The 24,000-nt window shown below is 45.6% G+C and overlaps 1 protein-coding gene across 2 annotated transcripts; it reads right to left on the bottom strand.

The window, feature by feature from the left end:
* Positions 1-7,808: 7,808 nt before the first annotated feature.
* zbtb18 (zinc finger and BTB domain containing 18) lies at positions 7,809-16,666 on the bottom strand. 2 transcript variants are annotated; one of them, XM_047029473.1, is made up of 2 exons: positions 16,225-16,666; positions 7,809-12,484 (listed from the first exon to the last, which is right to left on the bottom strand). In XM_047029473.1, the coding sequence occupies exon 2, from the start codon at positions 12,465-12,467 to the stop codon at positions 10,866-10,868; it is 1,602 nt and encodes a 533-aa protein (XP_046885429.1). In that variant the 5' UTR covers positions 12,468-12,484; positions 16,225-16,666; the 3' UTR covers positions 7,809-10,865. The 2 variants fall into 2 exon arrangements, with proteins under 2 accessions (XP_046885429.1, XP_046885428.1); XM_047029472.1 differs by lacking the exon at positions 16,225-16,666 and adding an exon at positions 14,529-15,058.
* Positions 16,667-24,000: the final 7,334 nt, after the last annotated feature.

Below are 24,000 nucleotides of genomic sequence, written 5' to 3'. Positions count from 1 at the left end.
AGGCATCAGCTGCTATTGAGACAGATGAGAAAACGCTGACAACAGAGTCAAGCCGCGGCCCTACCAAGAGCTAGAAGGATGTGTGTGTGTGTGTGTGTGTAAGTGTAAACTGTCACTTCCAGAGGCAGACAGTCTATGGAGACAGAGTACCTGAATTCTACACCAGCAGGCAAGCATCTGTCTGGGGCCAGGAGCAGAGCTCTATTGTCAGAGTACAGAGGAGAGGAGAAGTAAACCACATCAGAGAGGTCCTAGCTGCCCCAGGTTGCTCGTCTGTCTGTCGGGTCTGGATGTGTGTGTCTGTTAGATCCTAGTCAAGTCCCCCCCCCCTCCCCCCCCCACCTGCCATCAGATTTGAATCCCTGAGTATAGCCTCTGTGTTCTATAGCAGCCTTCGCATTGTTCCGGAGGAGGAAGCTAATAGACATCCAAATGAGCCGTCTGCAGAGCATGCACAAAAACATCTCCACACACAAACAGACAACAAACACACAAAACACAAAATAACACACTTTTACACAATCATGTAAAAACAAATAGTAAAAATGGGAACTCATGGACAAACACACACACACAGTTCTTATGTTTGCGTATAAACAGTGACTTAGACACAAAGGTCTATAGAAACAAATATGTGCAACAGATAAAACCAGACTGTTTGATTCAAGTTTGTTTGCCCATTCCCTTTGCAAGACGCTGGCAAATAGAACTCCATTGAACTTGTGTTAAAACCAAAGTTTTAACACAATTCCTCAAACCAGAGGTGTTAATCAGCTGCAAACAGCTGTATGGAGCTATCCACTGGTGCTCTCCTCTGCTTTGAAGTGACACGGAGTGTGGACCTTGAGCCCATGAGTGAGCCTCTTGGTTCTCGCCCTGCCCCACAACCCCCCAGGGCCCTGCAGGCGAGCCGGCCCACACCCCTTCTCCTCCTCTCCCCCCATCCCCCCCTCAGGCCAGGCTGTAAAGCGCCTCATTACAGCAGATGTGAGACTGCTGCTGTCGTTGCTAGCTGCTGTGCCCCTCCCTCCCCCCGACCCTACGCCTGGCCCAGCAACACCCCTCCCTCCAGCCCGGACCTGGTCTGAGAAGCCCAGCAGCTGTTGAACGAGGGGCGGCATGGGCCAACGCCTGCCTGGCCTCCTGACCTCCCCTTCTCACCCCCCTCACCCTGGCTGGGTGGGGGCCGGGAGACAGCAGATGGGGGTCGACCAGAGGAGGGGGTCGGGCTGGGCTGGGCTGGGCTTGGATTGGGGGGCAGTTATGAGGGTGGGCTGAGAGGGTGAGGGTGAAGGAACCAATAAAGGGGTAGAGGATGAGACAGGGGAGGAGGGGTCAACAGCAGCCTGAGTTTCAGACTCAGACCCCACAGGGCCAACAGACACCACAGGCCCAACAGACGGCGGCTGCAGAACACTGTAATCCTTTCTGTGTTCCCATGATGTGTCCCTGTGACTGTGAGAGGAGAGGGGCTTCACCCTTCTTTGTGTTTGTTTTTTGGAGGTAATGTGAGTTGCAGATGGGGAGAGCAGTGATTGGCCCAAGCTTCCACTTCTAAAGTGTCATTGCTACAGTAATCAGGTGGTTAAAACCAGTATTTGTGAGGTACAACCTCTAACTTCTCCAAGGTCAATATAAGTAATGTGAGATAGAGTTTGCATATCAAAACAGTTTTTCAAACTGTCAAGAAGTATTCAAAGCTATGCAATAAACAAAGTGTAGTTTAGTGTAGAAAATAAAAAAAAAGATAGCAGATGTTCCTGTTTGTGATGAATACACGATGTTATTGATCATCGTCTGATACTTCTCCAGGACGTCTGGCTTCATGTTCTGCTGCAGCAGTCTCAAAGTGACTCATTGGAGGTTGTCTCTGGACAGAACTGGCTTTCTGTCTTTGAGTGTGTGTGTGTGTGTGCGTGTGTGTGTGAGTGAGTGAGGCTGTGGTTGGACATTTGCTTGCCCTGTGTCTCCAGTATGGACAGGTGTTGGCGTCAGCAGTGTCCAGACTCGTTTCTGCAGCTGCTGAGCCCCCCCTCCCTCCCTGACAGATGTAGCCACACACCACCCAGGTCTTTATGGAGCTCCGCCTGTTTTGACTTTAAATATTTGCCCAGGAGGCACAGCCCTGTCTGTGTGTGTGTGTGTGTGTGTGTGTGTGTGTGTGGGGCTCTCTGTCACGGACGTAAAACCACAGAGGACCGACAGCTGACACCAAGGCAGACTGTCCAGGACGTATACAACCACAAGTTCTCCAGAAATTCCTTGCTGAGAGAAGTGTAAAGATTTGGAACTGAAGTTGAATGTTTACAAAGCAGACGATCGTGCTCAACATTAGCAATTCAGACACACACAAGCAGATGCACAACAACATCTGCCACCATAATCGTCGTTCTGTACTGTAGGTTTCAAAATCTGGGACTACTATTCAACATTCACATGGATCCATTTGATAGCATGCCAATTTTCCCCACTCTCTCTCTGTCAAGTTCTATTGTCAGACATGAAGTCCTCCGCCTTCACTAGTATACAGCAGCAGCCTGAAGGTGACACTCAGCCCCCTTCAAGTCTCTGGTTGGATCTTTGTTCCATCACAGGAACTGAGAGTAAGAACACAGATTTTGATTTGATTTTCTGATCGACAGACACAATCTCCAAGAGCTATAAGCAGGATTCACAAGCTAATTACAGTCTTAAAGTGTCGAGAATTCTGATGATGATCCGGGGAAAACTTTTCTCCAGCTGGATTCAAAGTCTGGGAAAGAGGGAAGGAAGAGAGGGGAGGAGAGAGGAAGCGCACCTTGTAGTGCCATCTGGGCAGACCAACCCACCCCCCCAGCCCATTAAGATTGGGGATTAAGGTGTGCTGGTAATTGCAAGATGCACCAGGCAGGAGAACACCTAGTGATACATTCTACTGTCCATGAGTAAAGGGGGAGGGAAAAAGAAAGAGAAAAGGAAAGAAGAAGTAGAGATAAAGAAAAGGGAGATGGATGAAAACGGAGAGAATGGATAGGTGGGGTTCGGAAAAAAAACTTTCTTTGCGCAGCGAATTCATCTTGAAACATAGCTTCTGAATTCTGCCAAACAGATGCTAGTACAATTGCCTCTCTGCCCCCCTCCCCTGCAATCGGAGTGTGGTGCCCATATGGTTGCAGCTGATGGGTGTGATTGTTGGTATTGTTCACTTTGTCAGCGATCCTGGAGATGTGGGAGCTCTAATGATAATGCAGAGTGCAGATGTGGTCTGGGAGAGCCCCATCGTTAACCAGCACAGCTGCTAGCCAGCCAGCCAGAACCACTCTGGCTGGGATGATCCTCCGCAGGAACAAGGCACATGCACGAACACGCACTGATTGACACACACACACACACACCACTGCAAACAGATACAGAGTGTATGTGCACAAGCGCACACACAAACGCAAAATTAGGGCATGGATGGAGAGAAGAAGGGAGGGGGAAAGGTGAGGAGGGATGGGGAAAAGGTGAGAGTGGAAGTAGGGTGACCGGAAGAGAAAAAGCAAAAGGGAGGAAAGGAGAACGATAGGAAGGGAGGGAGGCGACAGATGGGGCCTGCTAGGCCAGAGCTGGGAAGGAGAGGAGAGGTTGGCATCACAGGGTGAGAGAACACAGAAACACTCCTGTTCCTGTGCTCAACCATCCTTGGAACTACTCTCTCTCTCTCTCTCTCTCTCTCTCTCTCTCTCTCTCTCTCTCTCTCTCTCTCTCTCTTTCTCTCACTCACTTTGTTAGATGGAACATTCTTAGTGCACTGAAGCAGAACTACAGTATGTAATTGTATCCCCAACAAGGTCGCTAAATTGAGAGATCACGGTCCAACTACTGTGTGAGACTCCCAACTCAGATCTGGTGTTGCTTCGAACATTTTCCAACACAGTTCTGCATGCTGGCCGAGAGAAACTGAAACAATTTGAAGATTTGAAGAAGGATATTGGATTTGAGACAGGGGGACTTAGACAGGGGGTTGAGACGGAGTCGTGAGACGAAGATTTGAGGTTGCGACAGGGAGGTGAGCTGGATTCCTCCACTCCACAGCTGGCTGCTAGCTGTGAGGCATTCTGTATCGCAGCTCGCCCACATACACAGAGACAGATAGACACACAGACACATACTTTGCTTGCCATGCGGTGTGTGTGTGTGTGTGTGTGTGTGTGAGTGAGTTGCCTGCTGAGTCACACCTTTGCTGTGGGCAGGTGCGGGAGAAGTCTGGAGCAGACTGGCTCCAGCAGGGGGGCTCTCTGGTCTGTGTGACCCCCCCGTGGGTCTGCTACCGTCAGATCAAACACTCTCCAACCAGAATACACACACTGGAGAGTGAATCCCAGTAGAACAGCTTGCTTGAGCAATACCGACTAGTTTCCAAAACAGCTAAGCAAGATGGCTGTCTGATTACACCATTAGTTTGTCCCCCCCAAAAAAAGTTATCATGAACAATAATTCATAATCTTTCTATTTACTAATCATAATAAATTATCAATTTTACAAATCATTTTATGATTATATTATTTTTAGACAATTGCTGTCACGTACGCTTCTTTGGCTCTTTGGGGAGCAGCTCCCTGTCCTTAGCATGTTCCCATGGAAACACCCCTTCATTCCTCGGCTGAACTTTGTTCAGGTCAATGGGTATAAAAAATGGGGTAGGAGTAGAAGACCAAGACTGTGTGAACTTTATAAGGTCACCACAGCAATGTTCCCTGTTCTCTGATCCACATGTAAGTCCTGCCAAGCAGCTCTGCCCCTATCAACACCTCACGCCCTGCACTGCACTTATCTCCTCCCCGCAGCCTACCCACATACCCACAGCTGGCTGGCAACAAGACAGACAGAGAGGAAAGTTGAAAGTTTAAACATATTACAAAGCATTTGTACAGCAACATATATAATATATCTTACATACCTTCTACATTTCAATATGAAGCAATCTCACACCTAGGTTTGTGGTAAACAACAGTTGCGGGCTTCACTAATAAACCACTGTTATACTTCCAATAATATAATTCAACAACATAGTAGCACAAGGCGGCCTCTCAATTTAGTTACAATTTTATAAATTCTAATCTTAAATCCTCCAGGCTACTTTGGATTACCAGTCCAACCCAACTCCCCTTTCTAGTAGCTGCAATCATCGTGGTCGTTGGGGAGCAGGATTCCTCCTGCTCCATCGAAGATTTACACATAAAAACATGCACAGTGTCTAATCTGCAATACCAGACCCCCCCCAATACCACCTTCACATAAAAACACCCACTGGCTGGTGGACACTGTGTGTGTTGGTGAGCGTGCGTTGTTTTGTTTGGAGGGGGGGGGGGGGGGGGGGGGGGATGTGGGGGGGGCTGGTTTGATCCCCACTCTAACAGAGACACACACATTAGAGTTCGCGTCTTCTTTTGTTCAGGGGTGCAGTGTGGCTCGCTCCATGGGACCCCAAGTACCCCTCCAACCAAAAGTAACCCCCCCCTCCTCCTTCCCTCCCTGCAGACTAGCAGCACCGCTGCTTTGTCTGGGTCGAGACGGGCGCTTGTTGCTTGCCTTCTGTCTCTGTTCACTGAGATCCTGACAAAGGCAGCCTTTTAAACACGCAGACAAGAGGGAGAAAGAAGGATTCCACCCTCATGCCTGTTTGTGTCACCTTCCCTAAGCTGTGCACTTACAGAACCATCACGGCTTCATTCACTACACTTGAATTTCCTGGCAGCTGGGGAAAAAAAGAAGACAAAAAAAAACAATTCTTAAAGGTACATAATGAATCAACAAGTTTATGATTTTTCTGCCCTGGCTCTTTGTGTGCAGTGTTTTATTAAGCTCCTCATACAGAATAAGCCTCAGGAGAAGCAACAGTTTAAATGTCTAAGTGTAATCCACTGTAATTCTCTCTGTGGCTCACGGTGAAGGGGGGTCTTAAATGAGTTTACACACAGAACAGCCACTGGACACTGAAACAGTACCTGCAACCCCAACACGTTTCATGGATGATACCTCAGTTTCTGTATGTCCTTGTTGGTTAGGGACAATCCCAATTCTTACACTGGAGACTTTCTACACTTATTACACCATCCACCACTGGAGTCCTGACACCAAGTGCTGGTGTCTCCTGCACCCGGCCCCGGCCTCGGCCCCTTGCAGCTTGGCACGGTACTGCCTCCCGCTCACGCTAACTTCTGTGTCGCGAACCACAGACAGGAGCCCAAGCTGGTCTCTGGCTCTAACATGTTGAGCGCGTTCGCCCTCGGCACAGCCAAATGTTTCTGCAGCTGCCCCTTTGTCCCCGTTCCTTAAGTAAACAAAGGACAGATACAAATTAATGACCTAAATTCACAGCCAGCCCACACGGCCTCTTCAGAGCCACATATAGTCTCCAGTAGGCAGATGTTCCCTTGCATGGCACCACAACTCATAATAATGTAGACAAGGACTGCATTATGCTCCATCTTCCATAATGTCAAACAACACATCACAAACATTTGAGCTTCTTACGGTTCACAATTATTTTTCTGAACGTACTATATATATATATATATATATATATATATATATTTAAAGTGTGGTTGAACTGTCATGATTTTTAAATATGTAAAAGACAACTTGTTCAAGGTAAAGATGTGGTATAATTAATTATGTTCTTGTGCAACTGCTTTCAGCCATGGTACATGGGGTCCTAATCAGTCACTGGTGTTCACTTAATCATACTAACAACATCACATTGGTGAAACAAGGTAAGAAACCTCAACAATAATGTTTGCTTGAAAAAGACGAAAATGTCATAGTTATTAGGTGGGAGGGGTTTAGTCGTGATAGTGAGTGGGTGGGGGTGAGTGCGAGTGTGTATGCGTGAGTGTTTGTGTGTGTGTGTGTGTGGGGGGGGGGGTGTAGGCTTACAGCTCATGACCATCTGTAGCGATGCCCCAATGAATAACGCTCACTGGCTTCAAAGTGGTGAGCCTTAATGCATCTGTAGGGCAGGTTTGCAGAGCAGCAAGACATTAGCTAAAGCTGATTTGTTTTCTGGAAAACTGTACTTGAGAAGCTTTGGCAGGAGGCTGTGAGTGTGTGTGTGCGCGTGTGTGTGTGTGCGTGTGTTGTGGGGGGTGGTTCTTGACAAGCTGCTGCACATTTTCTCAGGTCCAGCCCACGCCTTAGCCAGTGCAGCAGCCAGATATATCAGCATAACACACACATATGGACATCCACACACACACACACACACACACACACACACACACACACAGACACACACACTGGCCACGCAGGGCACCATCCTGTGCCCAAGCAGAGCCCAATCGAGAGCCACACCATCCCACCACATCACATGACAGGGAGACAGGGTATGCCAACTTCCCTCCTCCACCTCCTGCCTCTCCTGACAATAGTGACCTGCTGGGTGGATTTACATTACGCACGCCTCACAGAGCAGCTACAGACCAACAACAACACTGAAGTTCATCTCAAATGCACAATGAAAGCAGGAGTACCTCATTTACTGTTTAAAATACACTTACAATTGCCAAGTTGATTGATCTGTACTTTTTTTTTTATTAGTAACTAAAATCTGGTTACTATTGCTATTAGTTGAAGACGTAAGTATAGAATTACATAAACTTGATACTTAAACCTTGATAAATTAATAAGTTATGGTGTAGTTTATGTAAAACTGATATTTTAAAATTGAATATTTTTAAATATATCTAAATGTTCAGGAACAACTTCACTGAATATTTAATTTTACAATGAGAAATGTTCAGTTTCCATCATTCACTCTGAAAATTACAAAACACTCAGATAAAAAGTTGAATTTCAAGGTTCTTATAATTTATTGCAGTTTGCACACAATTTAAAAATGTCAACAACAGCACACCAAAAAAGTACAAAACTAAACAGCCTTAGAATTTACTCCCCTCGAGAAAATAAAACATACTATGATTGTCAAAGCTAAATGTCTAAATCCATAAAAAGAACAAATCTTAAAAGAAAACAATTCTCACAGGGAAGCAAACATAGTTGAATCAAAATCTGCTTTCTTTCAGACAGTGATTGTCCTCTTCAACAGATTCATCTCTTTTCTTTTCCCTGCTCCCCTCCCGCCATATATAGTCTTGGACATTTGAATGTTTTCCGTCATACCCACTAAATCCTTCCTGTGTTCAAGTAAGCACACATATATCTATGTAAATGGAGATGCTTAGACAGGGCGTTTCACAGCTTCCTCTGCAGTTGAAATAAACAGTCCATCAGGTTACAGACACTCTCAGTGTTCCAGTTACAATGAGCTGTATACAGTAGTTTAAGGCGGTCAAGTACAATAATTATAATTTAAAAAAGAAAAAAAAATAACAAAGCCAGCAATAATTGTGATATAGAACAGGAGGAATTAATCCCACATGATGAAGTTAAATCTGATGGTTGAAGAGAGATGGGTTGGTTACCGAGGGAGCGAAATGCCATAATGACACGAAGCTTGCTTGGCATGACAAACGCTTCTCACCAGCTGATGAGGATGTCATCCTGCCCACCAAGCCGCCAATCCTACCCCCACTCTCACCTCACCCCCAGCCCCCACCCCCAATGCTTTGGGGATAAACCCCCTAGCCAAGGAGAAACTCCCAATACAGACTGAGTTTTAGGGAAAGTTTAGTATTCATCCTTTGTTTAACAGCTCTCACAACATGTGCATTTCTAATTATTTTTCCCACACAGAACATTTACTAAATGTAACTCCATTTTAAGAGGTAAAAAATAAATACAAATAAATTGAAAACCCCAAATAAATTTACCTTCCCCCTTGATCACACATTCAAATACAAAAAAAGTCACATATTCAATCACATGAAAATATGATAGAAGATAATTTCATTTCAATAGATTCAATAAAGTTATGATTGAATACGTTTCTTCACGAATGTTATAGCATCAACCGTTCCTTTAAATCAATTTCTCCTATAATTTTTATAAAGGCATCTTTGAAGCAAAAAACTCATTTCATTAAGCTTTAAAGGTGCAATCAAGCATGCCAATTCTTCCCCGTCAAAGGATTACGCCTTCAGTAGAAAACACACATGCACGCACAGATCCACCCAAACACTCAGGTCAAACAAGCTCAGCAAGGATCAGGTCAGGATGTCTGTGGGCGAGCGAGTTAGTGAAACAGAGAGACACACATAAAGGGTTAGGGGGGGGAGAGAGAGAGAGAGAGTTAGGAACACACACACACACACACAGGAAGAAAGAAGACGTGCTACAGCAGTTCTTTGACTTCTCAGTTTTAGCAAACCACTAAACACACAGACATACTGAGCCGTCAGGTGACCATAACCACTTAAAATAGGGAAAAACCTCCTTTCACTTCCTTTAACACCAAAGAGCCAGCAGTGTCATGTAGACACACTGGCACCCAGACAGTGCCACGCAGAAACAAGTGCCCAATTGAAATATAAATAAATAAAAGCCCACCTGTAAGTGGGAGCCAGTCACAGCAGTGGGGCACCTCAACTCCTTGGGAGGATAAAGGAGAAGAAAATAGGTTCTGATAGGACGGAGATTCTCAGAAGAGTTGTTTAGTAGTCAGTTGCTTTTTACCTCTTCCAAACCACCACCTCATCCTTCCTCTGCACGGTCATCTTACCCGCTGAACCCAGAGATCAGTGCATTTACACAAACGCCTCCTTCACTACCCACGGAACATTCCACAGGAGTCCATCCGAACATTCACAGGAGCAGAATTTAAAAATCCCACCTATGAATCGAATGAATTCATTCAAATATGTACCACCCCCAATGCAAAACAACAACAAAAAATGTGAGACAAATCATATTCATGCATTTTTCAAAGCTGTAAAATTCAGTTTTTCAACAGACTGCACCCTTGAGTATTCACATAGTCTGTTATAGATTTGATCAATTACAGTGTACAGTAATACAGCAATTCACATTTCAAATATACAAGTTGGACTTCATGCAACAACAGATCCCATTTTTTCCAAAATAAATCCATAATATTAATTACGGTAAACTATATCTTACATATCAACTTAAAATTAACGTGAATTTTTCAACAAGGATGTCGAAAGACTGCAGCTAGCTTTAAGAAAATGTCTATATTAATCATTCATAAAGGATTTTAGAAAATACTTCAAAGGAGTTGAAAAAAGGGAAGCTGTACATTGCATGAGGGCCGATCGTCTTTCATCAGTCAAGTTTCCCATCAAGTCAAAGAGCTTAACGAGGCGCAGCTCGGAGCGCCAAGAGCTCACCTCTACGCAGAGATCGTTTACAAAAACTGAAAACAACACACATGCACGCATACGCACGCAAACTCGCACAAACACACGCAAATCTGTTAAAATTAGCAGTAGTGCACACACGCATCCTCATACGCACATGTACTGAGAATGTTCATGATCACAGTACCCGTTTAGTGTGATCCAATAGTTGGTCACCTCAGTGTGTTACCTGAACACTTCATATGGTTATCTATGAAGCTGCGTCTGGCTTCCATCGAGGAGTGTATAGACTTCTGGGTATGGTATGCAAAAGGAGAACTAAACTGGCTACTGCTACCAGCACCCAAAGTTTTTTTTTCATCAAAATGAAAACCTGACAAATAAAATAGAATAGAATAAACCAAATAGAATAGAATAAAACTAAATAAAATAAATCTAAGGACCAGATAAAATCAGTAGTAACATTTTCATGTGCTATTAAAGTGCAATTTAACAAGATTTGCAACATAGTAAGTACAAGAAACATGACTGATTCAGACCCCAGATATCCTCTTCTTCCCCTCCTTCCGCTTCGTCCCTCCATCCTCCGCCCCCGGGGCAGACCTTACCACCCCAGCTCACCCCTCTCTACTTCCACAGTTCCTGGGAGCTGTCCTCTATGGCCCAGTCTCTGGGCAGGCTCAGAGATTCACTCTTCACCGAGAGCGAGTTGACCAGTTCGCAGTGGAACTTGCGGATGTGGCGGTAGAGGTCCCCGGACTGCGTGAAGCGTCTCTCGCACCACTTGCAGGCGTGCGGCTTCTCGCGCGTGTGCACCACGGCGTGGCGGCTCAGGTTGTGGGAGTACTGGAAGCTCTTCCCGCAGGTGGTGCAGGTGTAGGGCTTCTCCCCGGAGTGAGTCCTCTCGTGGCGCTTCAGCGTGTACATGCAGGAGAACGTCTTCCCGCAGATGGAGCAGGTGGGCACGTTGACGTCGCCGGCGGGCTTGGCCCTCACGCCCTCCTGCTCGCGGAAGTGGCTGCTGAGGTGGATCTGCAGGATGTGGGGGCTGGGGAAGACCTTGTTACACAGCGGACACATGAAGATCTGGGTGTGGGGGGCGCTGAGCATGTTGGAGACGTAGGGGAGCAGGGAGCTGTCCATGGTGGCTGCCTCCGCCTGGGCGCGCTCGCTCTCCGTGCCCAGCATGTCGTCCTCCTCGCTGGCCTTGTCCTCCCGGTCCAGCTCCCCGGCCAACGAGGCCTCTCGCAACGCCGACAGGTGGGCCTCCAGCCCCAGACGTCGCTGGGCCGTCAGACCCACCCCCACCCCGTGGTGATTCAGTCCTCCGTTGGTGCTGGGCGTCGTGCCCTTGGTGCCACTGTGGTCCATGTGGTAGTCTCCGCCTCCCAGCTCCTCCTCATCCGACCCCGCGTTCCTCTCCACCTTCACCTGCACCAGTCCGCCCTGCAGGCGGTCAGGTGTCGACGCGCCGACGCCGCTCAGGTACGGGTTACCGGCGGCGACGGGCTTCACCGACAGGTCGAGGACGCAGTCCGCGTCGGCCGACACCCGGCGCGAGGAGCCGAGCGACCTGTGCGAGCGGAGGGAGCCGGTGGAGCTGCTGGGGCTTCCTGCCGGGGAACGCAGCTTCCTGGCCTCGCTGCCCTGGGGCTGGGCCTCTGTGGGGCTGGAGGCCGTGGCCGGGGTGCCCGCGCGGTCCGAGGGCAGCCGCATCCATAGGGGGGTGCTGGCTTCCCGCTTGGCCTCCAGGTCGTCGTCGTCGCTGGGCAAAAGGTCGGCGGTCGCCTCCGATAGACTCTCGGCCTTGTCGGAGCAGGAGGAGGCGTTGTCCTCTTCACGCCGCGTGCTGTCGGCCTCTGTGGTGCCCTTCTGCTTCAGCTTCTTCTTGCACACCTTGACGATGTCGTACATGTGCAGGTAGCTGGCGGCCGCCAGCACGTCCTCTACTGGCAGGGCCTTGAACTGCAGCTTGCCCTCGTACATGAACTCCAGTAGCAGGGCAAAGGCCGGAGCGGTTACGATGTCGCTGTTGAGGTGGACCACGTCCCTCTTGTCCAGCTGGTCCTTGTAGAAGAGGTGGAAGTACATGCTGCAGGACGCCAGCACAGCGCGGTGAGCACGGAACTGGGCATCGCCTACCAGGACCGTCGAGTCACACAGGAAGCCCTGGTGTCTCTGCTCACTCAGACACTGGAGCAAATGTCTGCTGTGGTCTGGGAACTCCATCCTGCCGTCCTCATAACCTGGAACACACACACACACACACACTGGTTAGAACCTACTAAACACACATAGCGTTATATGCACACTGGTTACGATCGGCGACGCACACACTCATATCTCCCACTTATCCTCTCTCTTTTGTTACAGAACCTATATTTGTATTATCAATCTAAATTAATTCAAACAAGTCTAAAAACGTTTTCTTAATTAAAACATGTCACCGTTGAAGTGAATATTTATTTACTTGAATTTACATTACATTTAGATTTAAAGTGTTTGCTGAATCGGAACAAAACACTCTAAAATGGTAAACCCAGTTTACAGTACTTTTCAGAGCAGGTGTGAAACCATGCTAAACTATCGGTCTTAAACATCAGCGCTTCCAGATGATGTTCTGATTCCCAGTCAGGCTACTCAACAGCCAGGCTGAGTGTGTCCCCTCTCCCCTCCCGTCCTCCTGCCTGCCTCGCAGCTCACTTCCTGGCTCCTAGAGTGGTTATTTTTAATAACCCACTTTGGCCTGTCCGGCTACTTTAGGTAACAGGCTTTCAGGTGCGCAAACAGTCCTCACGTACACAAGCCAGCTACCTAGGACAGCTGAGTATGACCGAGCTGGACCAGAAGATATTTCAATACAAATAAACCTTCTGCTGCTTAGAACAACTGATTAATAATAAGAGACCCCCCCCCCCTGAACGTGAAATTAAATGATGGTCTAGTCTAAATAATTCATTAAGTAGGCAAATAAAATCTAAATGTCGAAGCATGCTGATGTGATCAATATAAAGTCACACCTGTTAACCAAGTTGAATTGTCCTGCCTGAGAAAATACATGCGTCGCTCTCTGACAGCCTTTACGCGAGTGGTTAAATCAGCTCATTTGAATGAGACTGAACAAGTGTATGTGCAGTGCCGTGGTGGCCCCCCTCAGCCCAGCTCAGACTGCCCTAATGAGGGGGCTTATGGGGACAAGGATGTCCCACCCCCAAACGCCCCCAGCACCAACACACCACGCTACCCGCCCTCAACCCCCACCCCTCCCCGAATCTTTCGAGAAACATGCACATGGATCCGTCCCAAAGCGTCAGGCTAGAAGATTTACAATACAATCACTTTAAGTGCCCTGTAGTCTACATCAATCCTAATCCTTAAGATGGCTAAAAATAAAGATGGTAGGACAGCTCACAAGGTAGTACCCATCAAACTAGTGGTCTGTGAGGACAGCGAGGGCCGGGTAGAAGAAGGCTTACCAACATCTGATCCAGCTGACCAGGGACATATGGCAGCTGCTGGCCAGATAAAGAGATTAGGACTAGGAGGAGTGCGATTACAGCTGTCTAGCCAATTCAGGCAGCTCAAATCTGCAAGTTCTAAATTAGTCACCATGCCTAGGGGGAAGAAGACACGGGCTTTCAAGTAATTTCATAGTCAATTAGATATATAAAAAAGTCGAAATTATTCTGAATCGAAAACACTGATTGATGCTTTTATCTCGGTTTGCATTCAGAACAACTTGCATCAATGTGCACAATATAATTAGAGCAATTGTTTAGGAAGAAATTGGTGGTCTGATTACATTTAATAACTGAAAAACTTTTTTCATGAACAAAAAAATTATATTCATTTAAAGACAAATAGGAAAACTGAATCAGATGTTTTAAAACAAAAACATTAGTACAAAATTAATTACTAAAATCTGTACTAATTTCTACATTCAACTTCAATTAAAGAATCAATAATTCAACCAATAACAACATGAACGTTTACAACAAACACATCCTTTAACCTACCTCTAGAACGTTTAAAGAAAAAGCCTTAAAACCCTGTCTTTGAGTACACACGCTACACACCAACGTCAATCCTTTTCTCAATACCTAAGTCCAAGTATCTCCACACGAGTCTACAATATCCGACCATACCATCAAGCCCATACCATCAAGCCCGGGCTGGTGGAGGGAGACACAGGAAGACCTCCGGTCTGATCAGACCTCACAAACGGAACAACTCCACTGTCCCATCCGCCCCCTTCTCCCCACACTCACGCTCTCTCACAAAACACAGTACCTGCAGTATGCATCAACTTGATTAAGTCCGCTGTAGTAGAATAGCTTGTGTGGCTGCAGCTCTCAGAATCAATGAGTGGATGAGAGAGAGAAAAAACTCAAACTGTGAGGGACAGATGCAGAGTGGAGGAGATGTTGGAGGGGAATGAGATACCTCCTCCTGCACACAGATCCGCACACACACTAACTCGCAGGCTGTGCCTTAGAATAAAAGACTGGGGGATGGCAGCCTGTCAGCTGCTCTGACATCATGTTCAGATGGAACTGCTACCTCCAGCTGTGCTCCCTTTACCGCCATATGCTACTCCTCTACGCTCTTGCCACCAGCCTCGCCTTTTATACAACTTTGTTTCTCTTTCTCTTCATTCTTAAAGGGGGTAAATGTAGTGAGGTGCTTCAGTGGGGGAAAAACTGGCCAACTCCCCGACACACTACCTCTGAACTCAAGTAAAGGAGAAGTTTAGAAAATAGGTCTGTGAGAAAACCGACACTTTTTCTAACCTAGTTTCCTGCGCTGTGAATTTAAATACCCTCAAGTTTGTTTTATCCCCCCCCTTCTCTCTCTCTTTTTGCGGCGGTCCTTCCAGTAACTATAAACAAAGCCGAGCGCAGCACATTTGCAACTGACAGATCCACGCAGCTGATATTGTTTTCGACTTCTTTACGGTTCAGTGCCCTCACCATTACCGTCATTCATTTTCCCTAACCCTTCGGACAACTGACAGAAAAAAATGAAATAAGGAACAATGGGAACAATTGTAGAGCTCATGAGTGAAATTCTAAACAAAGGATAGCTTAGCTCTTAATGGGAGGGCAAAACTTACTACAGCCTCTGCTTTCTTTTGTTAAAGTATTCCGTGAGATTTTTAGTGGGGTCTTTTTTTATCCTGTAAGAATTTGAATATCTCCTCCGCGGCTGGTTCGAGTAATTTCATCATCACAAAGCCGAAATAAATTCATAAGAAACCTCTCTCGGATGTCTTTTGTTTGTTTTATAGGCTAACTTAGATAAGTACCATTTAATCATTACATTGATGATGTTCAGGAATTTATTCTAATACATTTTTACAAACAAAATATTTTACTTTAAAAATTGAGGGTTGGGGAGGATTATGAAAAAAGTTTCAACTACAACTTTAACTCATCCGATCTCCAAATAAATTGACCAAAACCACTGAATTATAGTCGCCATAAAATGCAATGTAACACTATAACAACATTGTAACCATTCAACTTCATGAAAAGCAAGCTAACAACTGATGTTAGCATAGATGCATGCAACTGAACTATCTGACGTCCATATCTATGTTTTAACTACTATAGTACAACTAGGCTGGACGGGATTCTAAACATTGAGAGTGAGACAGTCGCGTGATTGACAACACAACATTCGCAAGACGTAGACTGCAATTTCCTTGCTAGCTTACACACTCTGACCCAGTCAAGCTAGGTAGCCATGGCTAACAAAAAAAGTATTCGATCAACCTGCTGTGTTATTCTCTACCAGGCCCAGATGCTATGCCGAGAGCCACTGAAACATGGTCTCGGAGGAGCTTAGCTACATAGCAACTATTTATGTTTAGACAACAGTCAGCGAGAAAGGATTGTTAGTTGCTACTTTTTCCCCTTCACAGCCCACCCCTGTCTTGATCTCCTTTCATCTCCCTTAATCGGACTCTGGAATTAAAGGCACTTACAGACAACAAGCTCCAATGTCTTCCTGCTTCTTCCGTCAATTCCTCTTGGTTGAAAAAGAACTAGATCGACTTTGAAGAAATCTCCATAACAACCTGCAGTGGCAGGAAAGACGGAGCGAGCGAGAGAGCGAGCGGAGGGAGAGAGGAGCTGCGGCAGCCAGATGTTTCCGAGCTGTTGCTACTCAACTCCAGCACAGAGGAAGCGGCTGACTGGCAGCGCAAAAGCCAATAGTGCTTGTGATAAGAAACGTGAAGGCAAATTGGAAGCAGCCGCTGAAGGGGGAAGAGGGAGGGATATCTCTTCTCGGCGTAGGTTGACACCAGGCAACAGTGAGAAGGCAGAAAAAAGGCCAAGCGAACTGGTTCCCCGAGCAGACTGGCGCAGACCACGGAGTGAACGAGAGCGCGGTGTTAGGTGGGTACTGTAGTCATACAAAAGCCAGAGAGAAGAAGGAGAACAGGTGCATTGGCTACATTGCCTTGTTATTTCTCAGAATTAAACTAACTTTATTTCTATTACAGTGTTAATACAATATCCTTACCCGTCGCGTGCGTTTGATGATTGAGACCTGATGTCCGACCAATGTTGCATTAAATTGGTAGTCAATGTGTTGTAATAAAGTTTCATATTCTGCAAATAATTGTCTTTTCAGCCTATTGTTTCAACGAAGTGGCCAATGCATAATATATTTAACATTTTGAAGAACTACATAACGTCTACAATTGGGCCTGAGGCTACTAAAAGATAAAAAAGAAACCAATTTTCTATCAACAGGTTATTGGAAATTAACCTTGGAAAAATATTGATTGATTACAGTTGCTCTTATAAACTGTGCTATATTCTGGCTAAGACTTCATTTCAACTCGACCTTTTAAGTTTAGTTGCACATCTTGTTTATTATCCTGAGCATACATGCTTATTCCAAATTTCACAACGAATAAATCCCTGGGACTCGCATCATGTTCTATGTCTGTTTTCTATGTTGAAAGTTCAGTCTATTTCAGGCTTACTTCATTTTTATCAGCAACAAAAAGTCGCACTGTGTGCCAGGATACAATCAATCAAGCAGAACATCAAATCTAGGACACATGAGAATCAAGATTAGATCAATAGTTTTATTATGCCTTTAACTTGTGAGAACATTTCCGATATCACGCTTTAAAAGATGAGTCCTTTAGATTGAATTCACTTTGAAACATCTCGCAAATATTTGACACTGCCTGTAGCCTACACTGGATTGAAATATATTCTTAAAATTGTCCTAGTAAACTAATTGGCGTCACTAATACATTCCAAAACAAACCCGGCTCCACATGTAAATGTATTCATATGCGAGGGGATCATAACGAAAATGCAACTTTAAATGCAAATAATGACCTCATTATGTGACCAATTAGTTAATGCATGTTACCAGTTCTGCATCAGATTACAATACGCTCCTTGTTCTCTCAGAATTCTTGATTGCTCCGAATATTTCATCTGGAAATAAAATGCACCACTTGTCTATCTTTTAAGCCAATAGGTCTGCGGAATAACTATAGGCCTACTATTAGAATTATTTATGAACCCAACTAAGATGTACATGGCCACGTCAAGTAAGCTAAATTACCTAATGAGTTTATGTCCAAAAATATAGCCTACGCGGAAATACATTTACAAATGGAAAAAATAAAATGCAAAAAGGTGCAAAAAAACATTACTTAAAAATAAGAATATCACTCAAATATAGTAGTCAGTTGTGATTGTCAGACACCACCTTTTCAGAAGCCTTTTTCTGTCTGAACCTGAAACCATGTGTGTGCTGCATCCCTCAAATCCCATGTGATTTACTTAAACCTTTCTACTTCTCCGCCCCCTTTGATCCCAAAATTGTTTTTCAGTTGACAGATGCTGGACTAGCGTTGTGCCAAAGGCACTGCGTGCCTGATGTTTGAAATTATATTTACCCCAAAACTCCCTTACTGTTCAAACATAGCTTTCTACCTCTGTTGTTGTACATGTTTGTTGGTTTTGGAGGAAATACTTTTAAGACTAAATTCGTATCTTTTTTTTAAATGCCGATTTGTTAAATATAAAGGAAGCAAAACTATACACTTCCAGAATGTATATTAGCAAAACAAGATGATATTCCAGTCCAATGATTTCCTATTATACCCTAATCGGATTCCATCCTTTGAGATTTAGTTGTGGAGAGTTACTTAGGCCTACCGCTCTCAGAATTTAGAAATGATAAAACATGTTGTAAACCTTGTTATCTCACATAAAAGGAAAAATAGAGCGACCTGGCGTTCATGCGTCTTGTCAGGCTGGCCTTCTTCATTCCTTCCTCTTGAGGTCACTGTAGATTCCATATTAGTTTCCTTAGCTCAATGGCTGTGTAGTCCCATTTAGCAGACCTGGATTGACTGGAAAAGCTCCGGAAATTTATTAGGTCTATAGGCACGGAGATTACAACTGTAGTAGAGTGTGATCTTGAGAAAGACAGAGACTAAATACATGTATTTTGATTCAAGGATTCATCACTGTGTGTTCTTCAGATCCCAGTAAAGCCAGATCATTTTACTAAACGTATATCACATTGAGACATTTTATGCTCTAAACTGTTTAATATTTTTTTTCGCATTAGTAGAAGAACAAATAATGCTTTGCTCGTCACAGGGTATCATTACAGTAATAATTACCCAACATAAACCTAAATAGGATCATATAAAAAGCTAATATAGAAAGATCAATGTTTTTGTGAATGCTTTTTCACAAGGGATCTGACATAGGAATACCTAAGGTCTACATAAGATAGATACTATAATGTTAGATATTATCTTTATGTTGTTACGGGTGTAACAACAATAGACTGAGGGTAAGTAACAGATCAACCAGAGGCTGAACCATCACTTTGGACACAACTTAAAGGCAGTACTAACCCAAACCAGATGAAGTGTAATATAAACCCAGGACACCTCAGGTGTTTTTACTAAGATTTGTCTACAACCAACAGACAAATAGGAGAAGAGAGTTATGCAGACAGCATGCGGCAGCCATCACAGAAGACCAGACAGATGTTGATACTCTGTCATCTCTGTCATGGCCTGGCCATCTCTCTCTCTCTCTCTCTCTCTCTCTCTCTCTCTCTCTTTTTCTGTGAGAGACAGAAGGGATAAGAAAGACTGTGTCACAGTCAAGTCACCCAATTCACTTCAACTCTCTCACCTTGGGAAGGTTCCCCAAATGCAGTCCAGTCTTTATCAGGGAATGTTGTGTTTGTCTGTTGTGAGACGTTTTCTTGACAGCCAGAGGGTCGGACATGAATGAAGTTACCCGGGGCAGATTCAGGGAAGGCAAACAGCTTCCCACATTACAGACAATATCAGGACTCAAATTATTCAAAAGCTATCAGTAGTGAAATAAGCCGTCTGATTGACCAATGAACAGCTGCTGTGTCTCTGGGTCTCTAGAGGTGCAGCATCTGTCTGGGGAGGGAGGAGAGAGCAGAGGAAATGGGTAACATCTCTCTAGGGGGTGAGACATCAGGAGACACAACTGTGTGCTTAACTTGTTTATCTAAAGCAGGCAATGGGGATCATCCTATACACTAGGTATTTGATAGCTCCAGAACTGATGATTTAGTGCTGTGAAGATTTTTGACACAGGAGGAGCTGACCAACAAAGTGATTGATAAACCTGATCTGAATCAGTGGGTATTTGAGTGTGAGAGAGTGACAGAAAGAGTGTGTGTGTCTTCTCTCCAGTATGAAGGTAGTCCAGATATTGCTCCCCCCAGCTAATTCCCTCCCACAGCTGTTGTCTAGTGCCGACATCTGGACTGGAGGCAGCCAGCGTCCCATGCCAAATTTGCACCCTCTGGGCCCTTACAAACTTAGCCGAGACATCCCTACTCTATTATGTACTACATAAACTGATGGTGGGAGAAACTGTGACAGAGCTGGTTAGATGGGCATCATTCACATCGAGCTAGACTTCAAAGCCTTCTTAAACACATAGGAGCAAATCCATTCTATGGGAGTTCTTTAAAATGTTCTCTATCAAACATGTGGACTGTGTGTGTTTTTGTCCAGAGCTGTCCATAGTTTGTGTCTCTGTCTGGAGTCCTCCTCTCTTCTCCTCTCCAATTATCTCTTCTCTCCTGTCCTATCATCTCTTCTCCTCTCCTCTCATAGCCCAGGGGGGAGGGGGAAGGACAGATGCAGAGGCAGCCTCTACATAGCTGGAGGAGGAGATGGCTGACTACCTCTTGGCTTGGAGGCGCCATTAACCAATTTGCCTTCCAGATGTCCATCAGAGAGCGGAGGCCAGCGCTGCAGCTCTGGAGTGGCTGGAGACCGCCACACGGACACACACATACATCTGGGACAGCATGAAGTCAGGCCATGGTTTTTTTGTTCTTAAAAAAAACAAAACACTTGTGCGGTGGAGGAAATGAGGGACCATACACCTGTGATGAGGTAGCTCTGACTGACTGAGACAAGCCTAAATGTTGCAGCTGGACAACACATTTGGTGGTGGTTTCAATGTGTTTAGATAGCCAAGTCTTTAGGCTCTAACCAAGATCTAGGATTTTCTTCTGTGACATGTTACACCTTGCCACAGCAATCGTGGAAGGACATATAGAAAGTGTCATAAAAGATGTCTCTCAGTCATGAAGAGCCCAGAAAGCTTCGGGACTGGTAAATAGCAGAGGTGGTGCCATATGGAGAATGTGAAAGAAGAGAGGGGGATTTGGAGGTGTGGAGCAGTGTTTTTGCCACTTCAATCATTCTGATTTTGTACTCTGATGGATTACACCTATCTTGATTGTATGTGTGTGTGTGTGTGTGGGCGTGCATAATGTGTCTCTGTACACAGGAATGTGTGTGTATCTGTGTTTATCCCAGCGTGAATCCAGCCTGTCTGCCCTGTGCAGCGTTTTGCATTGAGTGTTTGTGTGTGTTTCTTTGTGTGTTTCTGTGCAGTGTGTGTGCGTGCCTGCGTGTGTCATAGCCGCAACCTTAGCCAGTACGAACATTTGCCTTGTGGTATGAATTCCCAGGAATGCCTAACCTGTGCCAGCTGTTGGGGACATGTTACGTGTGCCAACAGCAGCGGCTCTGCCCACAGGATCATCTGTTCCAGCGCCTCCATCTGCAGTGCTGCTGCCCAGCCTCCCTCCCTGCATCTGGACCTTCTATAGAAGGCCTTCCAACAACGCGGGCCCAGGCCGGCCTGCCAAGCTGCCCAGATGTTCCTGCTGTAAGCCCCAGGCTAAATGAATGGAGCTCCATGCTCATTATTCAGGACTGGTAAAATTGCTAGTGGCCCCTTTTCTATTTTTTTTCCTCTCCTTTTTTTCTTCTTCCCCTTTTTAGGTTTCCTGCCCCAACAAATCATCCATCAGTGGGTGTGTGTGTGTGTGTTTGTGTGGGTCTCCAGTTGATGGGAGTGGGTTTGGAGTCATTTCAGGAGGGGGGTTTAATGTTGGGGAGTGGGGGTGCGTGGCCGAGGGGGGGTGGGTATGGGGGTGAAAGCCAGATGTGTCTGTCATGGGGCTGGGAACATCCGCTGAATACCCCCTGTGCTGGTCTCCATTTGTAAGGACAATACCAAACTCAAATGATAGAGCTCGACAGATAAATTCGACCCTTTTATATTTAATTTGATATTACTGATCATGGTAATGGAGCAGCTCGCTGTAAAACCAACGAACGTTGACACCATGATGCGTCCATTGTGACAAACACAACATGTTCGTGTCACAAAGCAGAGGGGCACAATTAGCTCATGAGATCATCTGCATAGCGGAGGTGTTGAGCGGATGGGAGGGTGTGTGTGTGTGTGTGTGTGTGCCAGGGTGCCCACCGAGGTGGCATCTGCCTGGGTTTAGCAGGGTAAGCTCCATGTGTGGTGCTCCACAAGGCTTAGAGGAGCCCACAGATGGTGACAGAACGTTCCACTCCTGACATTCCTGGGACCAGGAGGTTCCATGCCGCGGCAACCCGGCCACAGTCGCTCACTGCCCGAAAGCGCCAACGTAAACAACAACTGGACAGGACAGAGTGGCGCTCCTAAACACTACAAAAGATCAAAGATCATGTAATTGAAATAATCTAGCAGCACTAATCACTGGGAAAATGCAGGTCAAGTTGCAGTGTTTGTGTTTCAGAGAACATCTGAGATGTAGTTCAGATGTTTTACTGTAAATTCCAATAATGTTTATAATGTATGACCAGATTTAGTGTATCTTGGTTGAATCAAATAGATCAACCTCATTTATTGCACCTTTAGATGTGATGGTTAGCTGTGGTAAGAGTGTTGTTTCTGCAGTGCTGTTCAGGTTCAGCCTAGATGAATAACAGAGCATATGTTGTTTGTGAGAGATGCACCAACAGGAACACTGTCATGATGCTTCTTCTGTTAACACGGACAAAACCCTCAGCACAGAGAACAGCCAGACCAGCACTGATCAACACTCCAAATCAAGACACAAATAGGACCAGAGAAACACACACTGTTTGTAAAATAAAAAATATATTTTACAGTTTGTGGATTTTTGTGTTTTCTGTATTTGTTTTAATCTCATGACTTGTAGGGATTCTACTCCTATAATGTGCTGTGTGTATGGTTGACATATGGAATGCCTTACTGTTTAGATCCTGAATGCAGGGGGGGGGGGGTGGCTTAGAACCGTAGTGAATGGGAGCCATGTTGTCGTGGTTACGCAGCCTTTCCCCATACTTGTGAAACCGTATCTTGTCCTCAGACCGTGTGGATTTCACATAGGAGGAGTTGGAATTCTGTTGTTGGTAAATGGGAGACTGGGGTTATGGTTTTTCCCAGGCCAGCTCTAGTCCTAAGGGACCTGACCCCAACACTGTACCAAGAGGAAAGCGTATCTGCCATATGGGCATTACACACACAGTGTAAACCCCTCTGTTTTTACACACTACACACATATGTTCATGTCATCAAGGAAATGTCCTCGAGGTAATAACTTTTGTCACACCTGAAGATACCTTGCACACCCAAAACATTACATCAAACTGTAATTCCCCCCAACCTTTCTGTACTGTGTTTCTACAACCTTTAAAAAGATCTGACCAAATGTTGTTGTGCGGGGGTATGTGTGTGTGCGGGTGTGTGTACGTGACTGTGTGTGTAAGCGTCTTTCAAAGCTTCAATATGTTTGACTAAAGCATTCAGTGAAGATTCCTCCCAGCCTCCCCATGGAAGCTGGAGCTGATAGTAAGACTGCCCTGAGGGGAATCACAGACAAATATGACAGACTACAAGCACTGTGTTTGTGTACATGTGTGTGTGGTGTTTGACACTAACGTGTGCGGCTGTGTATATATATTTCCGCATGTGTGTGTGTGCCTGCGTATTTGTTTTGGGGCGGATGGATGCCGACGGAATCCAGTTGTTTCAAACCAAACAGCGTCTGTGCTCCCAGATGTGTTCAACACAGCTCAGCAAGTTACTCCCTGGAGGCAGCCTCAGCCCCAGCCCCAGCCTCACCCCCAGCCTCAACCCTAGCCTTCTTTTGCAGGGCCCCCAGCACAACCACTAAACTAACAGCGTCTGATCCAACAGCACAGCTACAGTACATACAGTAGTGGGTCCCTGTAGGAGTCTGTGGGCCACCCCAGCTGTGTGGAGAAGCACAAGACGTTTTCGTCAGTGTGTTGACTTTAACGAGAGGCAGCCGGGAGAAAGAAGAAAGCCAGAGACAGCACAGCACTCCCTAGTGGCCTGGAAGGTTTTTTCATACACATTTTTGTCTCCAG

This window comes from Hypomesus transpacificus, chromosome 11, assembly GCF_021917145.1.
Source record: "Hypomesus transpacificus isolate Combined female chromosome 11, fHypTra1, whole genome shotgun sequence".
NCBI classification, from domain to species: Eukaryota; Metazoa; Chordata; class Actinopteri; order Osmeriformes; family Osmeridae; genus Hypomesus; species Hypomesus transpacificus.
The sequence above is the reverse complement of the archived record's forward strand: the minus strand, read 5'-3'. Positions and strand labels throughout refer to the sequence as shown.